At 50.6% G+C, this 13460-nt stretch overlaps 1 protein-coding gene and 1 non-coding gene across 7 annotated transcripts in view; one reads left to right on the top strand and one right to left on the bottom strand.

The window, feature by feature from the left end:
* PFKFB1 (6-phosphofructo-2-kinase/fructose-2,6-biphosphatase 1) overlaps nucleotides 1–13460 on the top strand; it is a 37234-nt gene that overhangs the window by 22490 nt on the left and 1284 nt on the right. For 3 of the 6 annotated variants that reach the window (XM_060252924.1, XM_060252923.1, XM_060252922.1), the window contains exons 8-14: nucleotides 1844–2051; nucleotides 3170–3316; nucleotides 5301–5405; nucleotides 6562–6691; nucleotides 8225–8287; nucleotides 11831–11895; nucleotides 13125–13262. In XM_060252924.1, coding sequence (XP_060108907.1) covers nucleotides 1844–2051; nucleotides 3170–3316; nucleotides 5301–5405; nucleotides 6562–6691; nucleotides 8225–8287; nucleotides 11831–11895; nucleotides 13125–13262 — 856 coding nt within the window. The remainder of the gene's footprint in view (nucleotides 1–1843; nucleotides 2052–3169; nucleotides 3317–5300; nucleotides 5406–6561; nucleotides 6692–8224; nucleotides 8288–11830; nucleotides 11896–13124; nucleotides 13263–13460) is intronic. The other 3 variants (XM_060252927.1, XM_060252926.1, XM_060252925.1) reach the window with 1 other exon arrangement.
* On the bottom strand, nucleotides 8896–8967 carry TRNAA-AGC (transfer RNA alanine (anticodon AGC)). The gene has a single exon. It is a non-coding gene; the product is annotated as a tRNA-Ala (tRNA).

The following is a 13460-nucleotide window of genomic DNA, read 5'->3' as shown; positions in this document are numbered from 1 at the left end:
GGTCAGGCCAGAAGATGTTTAGAAGGTGATTTGCCATTGCCTGCCTCTGCATAGCGACCCTTCATTTCCTTGGTGGCCTCCTGGTGAGTCCAAGTACTCACCAGGACTGATCCTGCTTAACTTCTGAGATCTGACGAGATCAGTATAGCTTGAGGCGTTCAGGTCAAGGCTAAAATGTTTTGTCACCACCTGCCTCTGCATAGCAACCCTGGATTTCCCCAGTAGTCTCCCATCTAAGTACGAACCAGGCTGACCATGCTCAGCTTCCAAGATCTGATGAGATTGGGGGCTAGCCTGGGCTGTCCAGGTCAGGCCAGAAGATGTTTAGAAGGTGGTTTGCCATTGCTTGCCTCTGTGTAGTGATCCTTCACTTCCTTGGTGGCCTCCCATCCAAGTACTAACCAGGGCTGACCTTGCTCAGTTTCCAAGATCTGATGAGATCAGGGCCATCTAAGTCAGGGCAGATGATGTTCAGAAGTGGTTTGCCATTGCCTGCCTCTGCGCAACGACCCTTCACTTCCTTGGCGGTCTCCCATCCAAGTACTCACCAGGGCCGACCCTGCTTAGCTTGGAGATCTGATGAAATCAGGCTAGTCTGGGCCATCTAAGTCAGGGCAGAAGATGTTCAGAAGTGGTTTGCCATTGCCTTCCTCTGCATAGCGACTCTTCACTTCCTTGGCGGTCTCCTATCCAAGTACTCACCAGGACCGACCCTGCTTAACCTCCGAGATCTGATGAAATCAGGCTAGCCTGGGCCATCTAAGTCAGGGCAGATGATGTTCAGAGGTGGTTTGCCATTGCCTTCCTCTGCATAGCAACTCTTCACTTCCTTGGTGGCCTCCCATCCAAGTACTCACCAGGGCCGACCCTGCTTAGCTTCTGAGATCTGACAAGATCAGTATAGCTTGAGGCATTCAGGTCAAGGCTAGAGATGTCTTGCCACCGCCTGCCTCTGCATAGCAACCCTGGATTTCCCCAGTAGTCTCCCATCTAAGTACTAAACAGGGCTGACCCTGCTTAGCTTCTGAGATCTGATGAGATCAGGGCCATCTAAGTCAAGGCAGAAGATGTTCAGAAGTGGTTTGCCATTGCCTTCCTCTGCATAACAACCCTTCATTTCCTTGGTGGTCTCCCATCCAAGTACTGACCAGGGCCGACCCTACTTAGCTTGGAGATCTGATGAAATCAGGCTAGTCTAGGCCATCTAAGTCAGGGCATAAGATGTTCAGAGGTGGTTTGCCGTTGCCTGCCTCTGCGTAGCGACCCTTCATTTCCTTGGTGGTCTCCCATCCAAGTACTCACCAGGGCCGACCCTGCTTAGCTTGGAGATCTGATGAAATCAGGCTAGTCTGGGCCATCTAAGTCAGGGCAGAAGATGTTCAGAGGTGGTTTGCTGTTGCTTGCCTCTGCGTAGCGACCCTTCATTTCCTTGGTGGTCTCCCATCCAAGTACTCACCAGGGCCGACCCTGCTTAGCTTGGAGATCTGATGAAATCAGGCTAGTCTGGGCCATCTAAGTCAGAGCAGAAGATGTTCAGAGGTGGTTTGCCATTGCCTGCCTCTGCGTAGCGACCCTTCATTTCCTTGGTGGTCTCCCATCCAAGTACTCACCAGGGCCGACCCTGCTTAGCTTGGAGATCTGATGAAATCAGGCTAGTCTGGGCCATCTAAGTCAGAGCAGAAGATGTTCAGAGGTGGTTTGCTGTTGCCTGCCTCTGCGTAGTGACCCTTCACTTCCTTGGTGGTCTCCCATTCAAGCACTCACCAGGGCAGCCCAGAGCACCTCAAACAACGGAATCTTCTAGAGACCCAGCATATGGTCCTTCTCTCTTCCGTCCCTACAGTTCCCTGTCCTACATCAAGATCTTCAACGTGGGCAGTCGCTACCTGGTGAACCGGGTTCAGGATCACGTGCAAAGCCGCACCGTTTATTACTTGATGAACATCCACGTGACGCCTCGTTCCATCTACCTCAGCCGGCACGGAGAGAGTGACCTCAACCTGAACGGGCGCATTGGGGGTGATTCGGGACTCTCCGAGCGTGGCAAACAGGTAAGGGCTGATGGGCAGAGAAAACGACAAGCGAAACGGCCAGCAAGATCCCACTGGCCTGACCAAAACCCAAACCTGATCCTGAGGAATGGAATATACATAACTGCCTTATGAATTATTAACAATTATTATCCTATAGCATTGTGTGTAGAATAGCCAGGAGAGCCTGTCTCGCAGCCAGAGGTTTTAGCTCTTTTAGCATGATGCACCACTAAGTTGCCAGACTTGTTTTTAATGCAAGACATGTTTTAGAGGTAGTTTGCCATTGCCTGCCTTTGTGTCATAGCCCTGGTATTCCTTGAGGGGGTCAATCTTCCAAATACTAGCCAGGGCTCACTCTGCTCAGCTTCTGAGATCTGACAAGAACTGATCCAAGGTCATGCAGTGAACTTCTGTGGCAGAGGGGGGATTTGAACTTGCATCTCTCAGATCCTAGCCCATAGGTGGCCAAACTTGCTTAATGTAAAAGCCACACAGAATAAATGTCAAATGTTTGAGAACCGCAAGACATGAACATCAGAGGTTTGAGAGCAGGCAGGCAGGAAGGAGGGAAGGAGAGAGGGAGGAAGGAGGGAGGAAGGAAGGAAGGAGGGAGGGAGGAAGGAGGGAAGGAAGGAGGGAGGGAGGGAGGGAGGAGGGAAGGAAGGAAGGAAGGGAGGAAGGAGAGAGGGAAGAAGGAGGGAGGGAGAGAGGAAGGAGGGAGGGAGGAAGGAAGGAAAGCAAATGGGGGAGAAAGGAGGGAGGGAGAGGTGGAAGGAAAGCCTTTAAATGCATTCTTCAAACTGGCCGAAGGGGTGGTGGGAGCTTCGAGAGCCACACAATATGTGTGCAAGTGCCACGTGTTTGGCCACCGCTGTCCTAGGCCAACACTCTAGCCATGACACTATAGTGGCTCTCTATTTCAGGTTCAATTTTAAGTCAGGCTCCACACAGCTCCACTTTGCCTTGATCTTTTAGATCCTTTTCCCAAAGACAGCATTTGTCATCATTTTGCCTTTGCCTTGTTCTAAAACCAATTTATGCAACCAGCTCAGATGCACAATGATGAAGTTTAAGAGTCTCTCCCGTTAAACTTTTCTTCTTCTTCTTTACCCCTACCCTTTCTCTCTGCCTGCCAGTACGCCCACGCCTTGGCCGCCTTTATCCGTTCCCAGTGCATCCATGACCTCAAAGTGTGGACAAGCCACATGAAGCGCACAATTCAGACGGCAGAAGCGTTGCACGTCCCCTACGAGCAGTGGAAGGCTCTGAACGAGATTGACGCAGTGAGAACCACTCATTTTAACCCCATAAAACCCAATCTGTGTCTCCCCTCAGTGAGAGACAAAACTTGAGGCCCTGTTCTCTCACACCTCCAGGCAGACCTTCAACCACTCTCTGAACAACCTAACCTTTAGGCGGAGTTAATTTAGGTCTTTCTTAGACATCACAGTCCACGTTTTCTGTTAACTTTTGTCTCTTTTTTTGGCCCTTTAAGATCAGCAGGGAGAAGAGAGGAGTCACATTTATACTTGTGTAAAGTGGCTTACAAGATATGGCTACCAAGCCACCAGTGGACTCAAGAGATCCTCCACCCTTAGCTACCATTTCCCAAATGGCCACTGGGCTGATGGCATGACATCACTTCTGGGGGAAGTGACGTCAATCGTCTCTAGAAATTGCCAGAAATTCTGGAGTTTTTCCATAGTTTTGGGGCAGTGATTCCTACAGAGGACCAACGTTACTTCTGGGATCCGATGTCATGACGCTGCTGATATCAGATCTCCTTGTCTCCATCCCACTCCCCCCACCCCTCCCTGGTTGCCAACCCACGTAGCCTTATGACAAGAACAGGAAGGCTATTCTCCCATTGGGACAGAATATTTTTGTTCTAAGTTTTTTAGCATCAAATGTAAAGATATAGAGATCACATACAGACCCTTTAAACTTTTAAATATACTATTATTTTACAGAATAGGATTATTTGAGTCCTATAAAGTAAGACCTCTGTCAAGTAGATTAAACCCCACAGCAACAAGTCTTTAATTTAATGTCTCTAATTATTGTAGTGCAGAGTGGCAAAGCTGCAGTACTACAGTCCAAGCTGTCTGCTCATGACCTTGAGTTCAATCCCAGCGGAAGCTGGGTTCAGGTAGCCGGCTCCAGGTTGACTCAGCCTTCCATCCTTCCGAAGTCGGTAAAATGAGGACCCAGCGGGGCGGGGGGGAGTGTTGATGACTGGGGAAGGGCATGGCAAACCACCCCGTAAAAAGTCTGCCATGAAAACGTCATGATGCGACGTCACCCCAGAGTCGGAAACGACTGGTGCTTGCACAGGGGACTACCTTGACCTTTAATTACCATATATGCCACTGGTAATTCGAGGATAAATGATGGCGCCATCAACTGGCTATTGCTCAGTTGTGTGCAAACAAGAGTTGATTATATATTGCCACATGTTATCCTTATCAACACAAAGCCAGATGTACCCCCAAGGAGCAGTCATAAAGGGAATCATAGAATTATAGAGTTGGAAGGGATCTCTAGGGTCATCTAGTCCAACCCCCTGCACAATGCAGGAAACTCACAAACACCTCCCCCTAAATTCACAGGATCTCCATTGCTGTCAGATGGGCATCTAGCCTCGGTTTAAAAACCTCCAAGGAAGGAGAGCCCACCACCTCCCGAGGAAGCCTGTTCCACTAAGGAATCACTCTAACGGTCAGGAAGTTCTTCCTAATATTGAGCCGAAAACTCTTTTGATTAAATTTCAACCCGTTAGTTCTGGTCCTACCTTCCAGGGCCACAGAAAACAATTCCACACCTTCCTCTATATGACAGCCCTTCAAGGACTCGAAGATGGTGATCCTATCACCTCTCAGCCGCCTCCTCTTCAAGCGAAACATGCCCAGCTCCTTCGACCTTTCCTCATAGGACTTGGTCTCCAGACCCCTCACCATCTTTGTGGCCCTCCTCTGGACCCGTTCCAGCTTGTCTATATCCTTCTTAAAATGTGGTGCCCAAAACTGAGCACAATACTCCAGGTGAGGTCTTCCCAGAGCAGAGTAAAGCGATACCATCACATCACGTGATCTGGTGGTGAGGGCTGTGTAGCATGTAACTGAGGGCGGCCGAACCCTCTGCTGAAGAAGCTGCAAGCAGGAACAGGCATCCTAACCCCTCACGTGTTTCCCTTCCCTGAGCCCACTCAGCCTTCCCTTCAACAAGGCCCTGATGTCTCTCCAGCTCCCCATCTCTTCCTGATTCCAGGGCGTCTGCGAAGAAATGACCTACGAAGAGATCCAAGCCCACTTCCCAGAAGAATTTGCCCTGAGAGACCAAGACAAGTACCGATACCGCTATCCTAAGGGGGAGGTAAGACCCGAGAGGTTTGGTTGGCAGGCCACAAGCAAACGGGATTGACCTGTGGAACCTCCTACCACAGGGCGATGCAGTCACTGAGCTGGTTGTGAAGGGGCAATGGGAGATCTGCTAGAAAGGAACGGTATGCTTAAGGAATAATAATTAATAATTACTGTATGCAAGGGGAGAATTCTAGCAGGAGCTGCTTTGCATATTAGGCCACCCCCCCGATGTAGCCAATCCTCCAAAAGCTTACAAGGCTTTTTTTTTTGTAAGCTCTTGGAGGATTGGCTCTATCAGGGGTGTAGCTCCTGCTAGAATTCCACCCCTGACGGTATGGTATTGTGTGTCATATAGCCAGGAGATCCTAAGGTTGTCTGGCAGCTGAAAGTTCTAACTCTTTTAGCATTATGCACCACGAGGTGGCGAGTTAAGACTTTTTTGGGGGGGTGGGGCTGAGAGAGCTCTGAAAGAGCTGTGACTGACCCAAAGTCACCCAGCTGGCTTCATGCAGAAGAACTAGGGTTCCCAAGTCCAATTCAAGAAATATCTGGGGACTTTGGGGGTGCAGCCAGGGGACTTTGGGGGTGGAGCCAGGAGACATTGGGAGTGGAGCCAGGAGTAAGGGTGTGACAAGCATAATTGAACTCCAAAGGGAGTTCTGGCCATCATATTTAAAGGCACACCGTTTTAAATGCCTTCCTTCCATAGGAGAAAATGAAGGATAGGGGCACCTTCTTTTGAGGCTCACAGAACTGGACCCTCTGGTCCAATCTTTTTGAAACTTGGGGGTATTTTGGGGAGAGGCACTGGATGCTATACTGAAAATGTGGTGCCTCTACCTCAAAAAACAGCAGCCCCCCAGATCAATTCTCCATTATTTCCTATGGGAACAAGACTACATAGGGAATAATGGAGTGCCCAGCAGACAGTTCCCTGCCCTCCCCCCGCTTTCTGATGACCCTGAAGCGGGGGGAGGGCCTCCAAAACGGGATCCCCTGCCCCTATCTTGGGATTGGCAACCTTAGGAAGAGCGTGGCATCGAACCCGGTTCTCCAGATCAGAGTCCAGTCGCTCTTAACCACTATCCCAAGCTGGCTCTCTAAAGGAAAGGAGTTAGGATGGAAGCAGGGCCCCTCTGAATCTGTCCCTTAATCCATCCTCTCAGTCGTACGAGGATTTGGTGCAGCGCTTGGAACCCGTCATCATGGAGTTGGAACGACAAGAGAACGTCCTGGTCGTTTGCCACCAAGCCGTCATGCGCTGCCTCCTTGCCTACTTCCTGGACAAAAGCGCCGGTATTGTGCTCTCCTTCTCCGCATTTGGATTGGCAAAACTCTCACCCTTCAACTTTTTGATTTGGGCCCATTCGGGGATGCGCATTTATTAGCAGGCCTCAGATTCAGCAGGAGCTCACAGGAACCTTTCTGAGGGTTCCCCCTCTTCCTCCCCACCTACCTTGTCCGTTGAAGAGCAGGTGCGGCTGCATAACAATCCCTGGATTAGGAGAGGGGGCTGCCAGCCAGCTACCAGGGGCTTTGCCACACCCCCAGCAGCCTTCATTAACCCCTGGAGAACCCTTTCTCCACTTATGTGATTTTGGCCAGTGGGGGGCTTGCTGGCCTTTTGAATGGGGGGGGGGGTGACCCAGGAGAGCCCCAGGTGAGCGAGGCCTGCTTGGGCCGACTGGATCTCCAGCCGTCCAAGCAGGCCTTGCTTGCCCAGGGCTCTTCCTTTCTTGCATCAGGTTGCTTTTGGCTGCGGGGACCCATATGCTAATGAGTTATGCTAATGAGCGCCACTATGTATTTTTCTACAAAACCCTCCCATTTATTAGTATCTGGAAAGTGGGGAACTAGTACCCAACTCCCTACAGCTTGTGCGGGGAGCAAGATGTTCTCCCATAAATACTATTTCTTCCCCCTTGGTACCCCCAGGAAGAAAGGGCTGGCTAAGGGGACCAGCATAATCCATTCTTCCTGTCCATTATCATTGGAAGAGGACTGACAGAGCGATGGCCACAGGAATAAGCAGCTTTCAAAGGGGGATTAGATAGATTCATGGAGGACAAGTCTATCAATGGCTGCTAGCCATTGTGGCTGAGGTGACCTTCCATGTTCAGAGGCAGTAAACCTTGAATCCCAAAGCCAGGAGGCAACATCAGGGGAAGGCCTCAGCCTCAGTGTCCATTTGTTAGCCTTCCAGAGGAACTGGGTGGCCGCTGTGTAAGATGGAATACTGGACTAGATGGACCACTAGCCTTATCCAGCAGAGCTCTTCTGATGTTCTTCTGAAGGTCTTGGCCTCTACACCCTGTTGTTGGCCCTCCAGAGGAACTGGTTGGCCACTATGTGAAACAGGATGTTGGACTGGATGGACCACTCTTCTGATGTTCTTATAAAGGCCTCAGCCTCCATACCCTGTTACTAGTCCTCCAGAGGAACTGGCTGGATGCTGAACTAGATGGACCATTGGTCTGATCCAGCAGGGCTCTTCTGATGTTCTTATGAAGGCCTCAAGCTTTGTGACCTGTTGTTGGCCCTCCAGAAGAACTGGTTGGCTGTTGTGTGAAACAGGATGCTGGACTGGATGGACTACTGGTCTCATCCAGCAGGGCTCTTCTGATGTTCTAATGAAGGCCTCAGCCTCTCTGCTCTGTTGTTGGCCCACTAGAGGAAATGGTCGGCCACTGTGTGAGAGAGGATGCTGGACTAGAAGGACCACTGATGTGATCCAACAGGGCTCTTCTGATGTTCTTATAGAGGGTCAAGATCCTGGATCCTTACCTTGGGGCTCCCTTCCCTAATTGACCATGTTCTCTCTCCATCCAGAAGAACTGCCGTACCTGAAGTGCCCGCTACACACTGTTCTGAAGCTAACGCCTGTGGCCTATGGTAAGCGGCTTCATTTGTGATCACAACTCAGCACCCTTTCACCAAAGCAACGGCTTGCTGCGGGTTTCAGAAAACCCAGTTGTCCACGTCCCACTGCTTAGTGGGAAGCACATAACTGAGGCCCAACTCCTTTTTGGTTTTTTTGGCCAGTAAGTCATAGCTGACTTGGGGTGACCTCGCAGGGTTTTCAAGGCAAGAGAGATTCAGAGGTGGTTTGCCATTGCCTGCCTCTACGTAGTGACCCTGGACTTCCTTGGAAGTCTCTCATCCAAATACTAACCTGGGCCGGCCCTGCTTAGCTTCTGAGATCTGACAAGATCAGGCAAGCCTGGGCTATCCAGGTGAGGGAAATTCCTGTTGGATGCACTTACTGTCTCAGTTGAAGCTACTTAATTGGCTCTTCAAAGTCAGCATTGTCTACACAGACTGGCAGTAGCTCTCCAAGGTCTCAGGTCAAGGTCTTTCCCATCCCCTCCTGCCTGGTCCTTTGAACTGGAGATGCTGGGGATTGAACTTGGTACCTTCTGCATGCTGAGTAGATACTCTACCGTTGAGCCAGGGTCTCAGGTCAATGTCTTTCTCATCACCTCCTGCCTGGTCCTTTTAATTGGAGATGCCAGGGATTGAACCTGGGACCTTCTGCATGCTGAGCAGAGGCTCTACCACTGAGCCATGGTTTCAAGTCAAGGTCTTTCTCATAACTGGCTGTCTGGTCGTTTTAAACTGGAGATGCCAGGGATTGAACCTGGGACCTTCTGCATGCTGAGTAGATGCTCTACCGCTGAGCCAGGGTCTCAGGTCAAGGTCTTTCTCATCACCTCCTGCCTGGTCCTTTTAACTGGAGATGCTGGGGATTGAACCCGGGATCTTCTGCCTGCCAAGCAGAGGCTCTTCCACTGAGCCACAGCCCCTCCTAGCCCCTCTGTGAGTCAAGCACAAAAGCTCCTGTGATGCTTCATGGAACACAAGACAGGACATGCATCCAGAAGTGCTCAAGGGTATGCCATGGATGAACACCAGGCCACAGTTGCCATTTTAGCTGGCAATTTGCTATCTCCTGAGTCCCGCTGTACTGCCTCCCAGACAATAATTGTGTAACACAATTTTTTGGCTTTGTTGTAGCAGAAACTCCTTTGCATATTAGGCCACACACCCTTGATGTAGCCAATCCTCCAAGAGCTTACAGGGCTCTTCGTGCAGGGCCTACTGTAAGCTCTTCGAGGACTGGCTACATCAAGGAGGTGTGGCCTAACATGCAAAGGAGTTCCTGCTACAAAAAAAGCCCTGATTGTGTCAGCTTCTCAATTAAAAATCTATAAATAAACAATTAACCCTTCCCGGCAAATAAATCTCAAGAGTAGCTCACAGTTTTTTAGCCTCTGGCTCACACACATTTTTGTCTTCGCTCAGGAAGGATAGCCCCAGAGCAAACCAATTTATGCAGTAGCCAAATGGCTCGCTTACAGCTTGAATGCCAGAAGCTCATGAAGTACAATTTTTGCTCACAAGGCTCCATGGCTTAGAGCAGGGGTGGCCAAACTTGTGCAACGTAAGAGCCACACAGAATAAATGTCAGATGTTTTAAGACCCACAAAACATGAACAACAAAGTTTGAGAGCCACAGGAAGGACGGAAGGAAAATAGATGGGGAGGGGTGGAAAGAAAGCACCTTTAAATGCATTCTCCAAGCTGCTGACTGGTTAGGCTTGGAGAAGTGATTTAAAGAGAGAAATGCATTCTCTAAGCTGGCCAACGAGGCAGTGGGGGCTTCAAGAGCCACACAATATGTGTGAAAGAGCCACATATGGCTCCCAAGCCACAGTTTGGCCACCCCTGACTTAGGGGGAGCATTCCTCACAGAGTGTCTGTTGTGGGGAGAAGAAGGGAAGGAAATTGTAAGCTGCTCAGGTAGCGAAGAGTGGGGTATAAAAACCAACTCCTCTTCTTTCGCCTTCTGGCATTTAGGCCTTAAACCTTCCACAAGGGGCCAATCTCCTTAAGTTTACACAAGCACTAGAAGCGACACGATCTGGTTCAGTACGACAAAATGAGAGGCACTGCTTCTAAAGGCATGATTTAAACACGACACTGCTGAGGTGAGACGATTTGCATGCGTGGCGCCACAGCCTGACCTCGAATCTTGGCTGCTGCAGAGTTGCTTAGCACATTGGCATAAGCGCACCTGTCTGAACCGTGGGACGCTCAGAGTTTCTGTAAATGAGAACCCGCCTGAGCGCAGAAAGCTGTGTGGGCGATTTTTTTGTTTCGGCAGCATCATATTTTAATCAGGCCTCTGCAACACGTGTCAAACTCATTTGTTATGAGGGATGGATCAGACATAAATGAGGCCCTGTTGGGCCCAGACATGCCATGTTGGGCCAGGCCATGTGTGCAGCTATTTAAGGTTAGATAGCTGAGATATATACTTTATAAAGGACACAAACACTTAAAAAACTTAAAGCATGCTGAAAACATTAGCACTTGCTGGTCTTAAAGGTGCTTTCTTTGTATTTCTCCCACGGGATCCAGGGAACTGGGCAAAGGAAGCTCTGGTTCTTTCCTTCCTTCCCCAGGGGACCAGGAGGGGAAGGAGCCTCAGCCAGTAGAAGAGAGGTTTAGCTCACTAGCTTCCCTGTGCAATTGAGAGAACCTGGCAAAGCAAGCTCTCCCTCCCCCCCCCCTTCCTCCCCAAGGGAAGAGACTCAGCCAAGGGAGAAAACAGAGGCTTTGCTCTGTAGCTCCTGTGCGATTGAGCAAGCCTGGCAAAGCAGGCTGTGAGGAAGAACAAAGCAAGAGAGGAGAAGGAAGCAGATGACAGCCAGTTGCTCAGGGACCTGATAGGAGCCCTCTAGGGGCCTGATTCGGCCCTTGGGCTGCATGTTTGACACCCCTGCTCTGGAAGGAGGAGGGAGGAAGCAAGCAACCGTCAATGCGTTCCCACACTGGTCTCCCCGCTGCAGCCATTTGAGTCAGAGCAAACATTTCTCATCTTTTCCCATCAGCTGTGCACCTAAGCCTGGTAACCGTTCCTTTCAGACCAGGGGCTTCTCAGATCCCAGCATCTATCCCTGCCGCTGACGTGAGTCGGTAGAACAAGAGTCCCCAACAGAGTGCCCATGGGTGCCAAAGTATTGGGAAACACTTTCCTTGGTGCGCGCCAAGTGTTTTTAGAAAATGGATGAGGCCAAGTGGAGCTTTTCCTAAACAAGGCTTCTGATTGGCAGTGCAAATTCTTAAAAACCATTACTTCGGCGGCAGCTGCCACCACAGCGCAAGGATCTGCACAGTGTGACTGAAGGTAAGCTGTAGCAGCCATTTTGTGATTGGCTCCATCTTTTGCGGCAGCCATTTTGTGACTGACTGCACCGTTTGCAGCAGCCATTTTGTGGCTGCGCCCACCGCACTGCGTCATAGTTCCAAAGGTACCTACTCACAGGCTTAAAAAAGTTGGGGAACCTTGTGATAGAGCGACCTGTGGACTGGAGTTTAGTATTTCTGTTTCAAGCGTGCCCATTAAGACTGAACTCCTTCTTTTGTGGACAGGCTGTGAGGTAGAATCTATTTTCCTGAACATTGAGGCTGTGAATACACACCGGGAACGGCCGCAGGTAAGAAAAGTTTCCAACGACAGAAAAAACCCCCCTCCCTGGCAGGGATCCATTGGAGAGGAAAACATCTGAAGAACTTGTTGGCTATGCCAGGGGAGGTTTTGGCTAGCTCTGCTTTGCCAGTTTGGTGCAGTGGTTAAGTGTGTGGACTCTAATCCAGGAGAACTGGGTTTGATTCCCCACTCCTCCAACATACAGCTACTGGAGTGACCTTGGGTCAGTCACAGTTCTCTCAGAGCTCTCTCAGCCCCACCTACCTCACAGGCAATGTTCCTTCTAGGCTGAGTTAGTGTGAGCTAGCTCACAGGGTTTTTTTAGCTTCTGGCTCACATATTTTTGTCTTAGCTCACGAAAAATGGCCCCAGAGCAAACTAATTTATGCAGCGGCTCACAATTTTAATGCCAGTAGCTCACAAAGTAGAATTTCTGCTCACATGACTTCACAGCTTAGAGGGAACATTGCTCCCAGGGTGCCTGTTGTGGGGAGAGGAAGGGAAAGGAGACTGTAAGCTGCTCTGCGACTCCCAGTGAAGGGCGGGATATAGATCCGATCTCTTCTATGAAACAGGCTGCCTTTGAGGGATACTCGTGAGCTTTGCTTCTCCTGAACTCCCCCAACAGGCCCATAGTTACAGCGGGCCAGGCCACTCTGTTAAAACCCTCCTTCCCTATGTAGGGCCCCTCTGTTGGAGGGCCTCCAGGACCCATGAAAAAAGGAGGGAGAGTGAGAGAGCACGAGAGAACAGCGAGAGAAGGAGCACAAGACCAGAGCGTGACAGTGAGAGAGAGCAGCAGCAAGGAGGGAGAGCAAGAGAGCGACAGCGAGAGAGAGAAAGCGTGCGACAGTGAGAGAGCACAAGACGAGAGAGAGAATGGCAGCAGAAGAGGGGGACAGTGAGAGAACAGCAGCGAGAGGCCGGTGAGAGAATGGCAGCGAGAGAAAAAGCGGAAGAGCAACAGCAACAGGGGAGAGCGAGAGAGCAACAGCCAGAGAGAGAGTGTGAGAGATCTGGAGCCGCGTGGGCTGGCCGCTGGAGGGAAGAAGCAGCCAAGCCCCACGGCCCCACAAAATATTTTAGCTCCCGGGCCCTTCCACCCAAACTTTTCTGGCTACGGGTCTGTCCCCCATCCTCACCAGTCCGGGCCCCCAAGAAAAACATTAGCCCTGCTCAAATTCACTTGCCTCTCCCACTCTGTGATATTTTCCTCTTATCTCCCCCCCACCCCAGCATCTTTCCTTCCAAGCTAGCCAGGCCCCCTTGTACCGGCACTACCGCTCCGTGCCAATGGCCAGTCCTGAGCCAACCAAACGACCCTGCTGGAAAGATCTGGGCCGGCCCCCTCCCCCCTGCCTGTTTGGCCCTCAGGTAAAGACTACCCCTCCTCCGCCTCACCTGATCTAACCTTCTCTCACACATCTTAATCATTTTGTCTTGCGGTGGATATTTAGTTTAGCAACAGGGGGCTTTTATAGTCTGAGGACATTTCCGGGCCTTCGCTGGCCAGGCTTTCTCCTTCTGCTCGAAAGGGAGAGATGGTTTCTGAGACAAGGGGGCTCCATTCAC

This window comes from Heteronotia binoei, chromosome 13, assembly GCF_032191835.1.
Source record: "Heteronotia binoei isolate CCM8104 ecotype False Entrance Well chromosome 13, APGP_CSIRO_Hbin_v1, whole genome shotgun sequence".
In the NCBI taxonomy this organism is placed as follows: Eukaryota; Metazoa; Chordata; class Lepidosauria; order Squamata; family Gekkonidae; genus Heteronotia; species Heteronotia binoei.
Note: the sequence above shows the minus strand (reverse complement) of the source record. Positions and strands in the feature narration are given on the sequence as shown.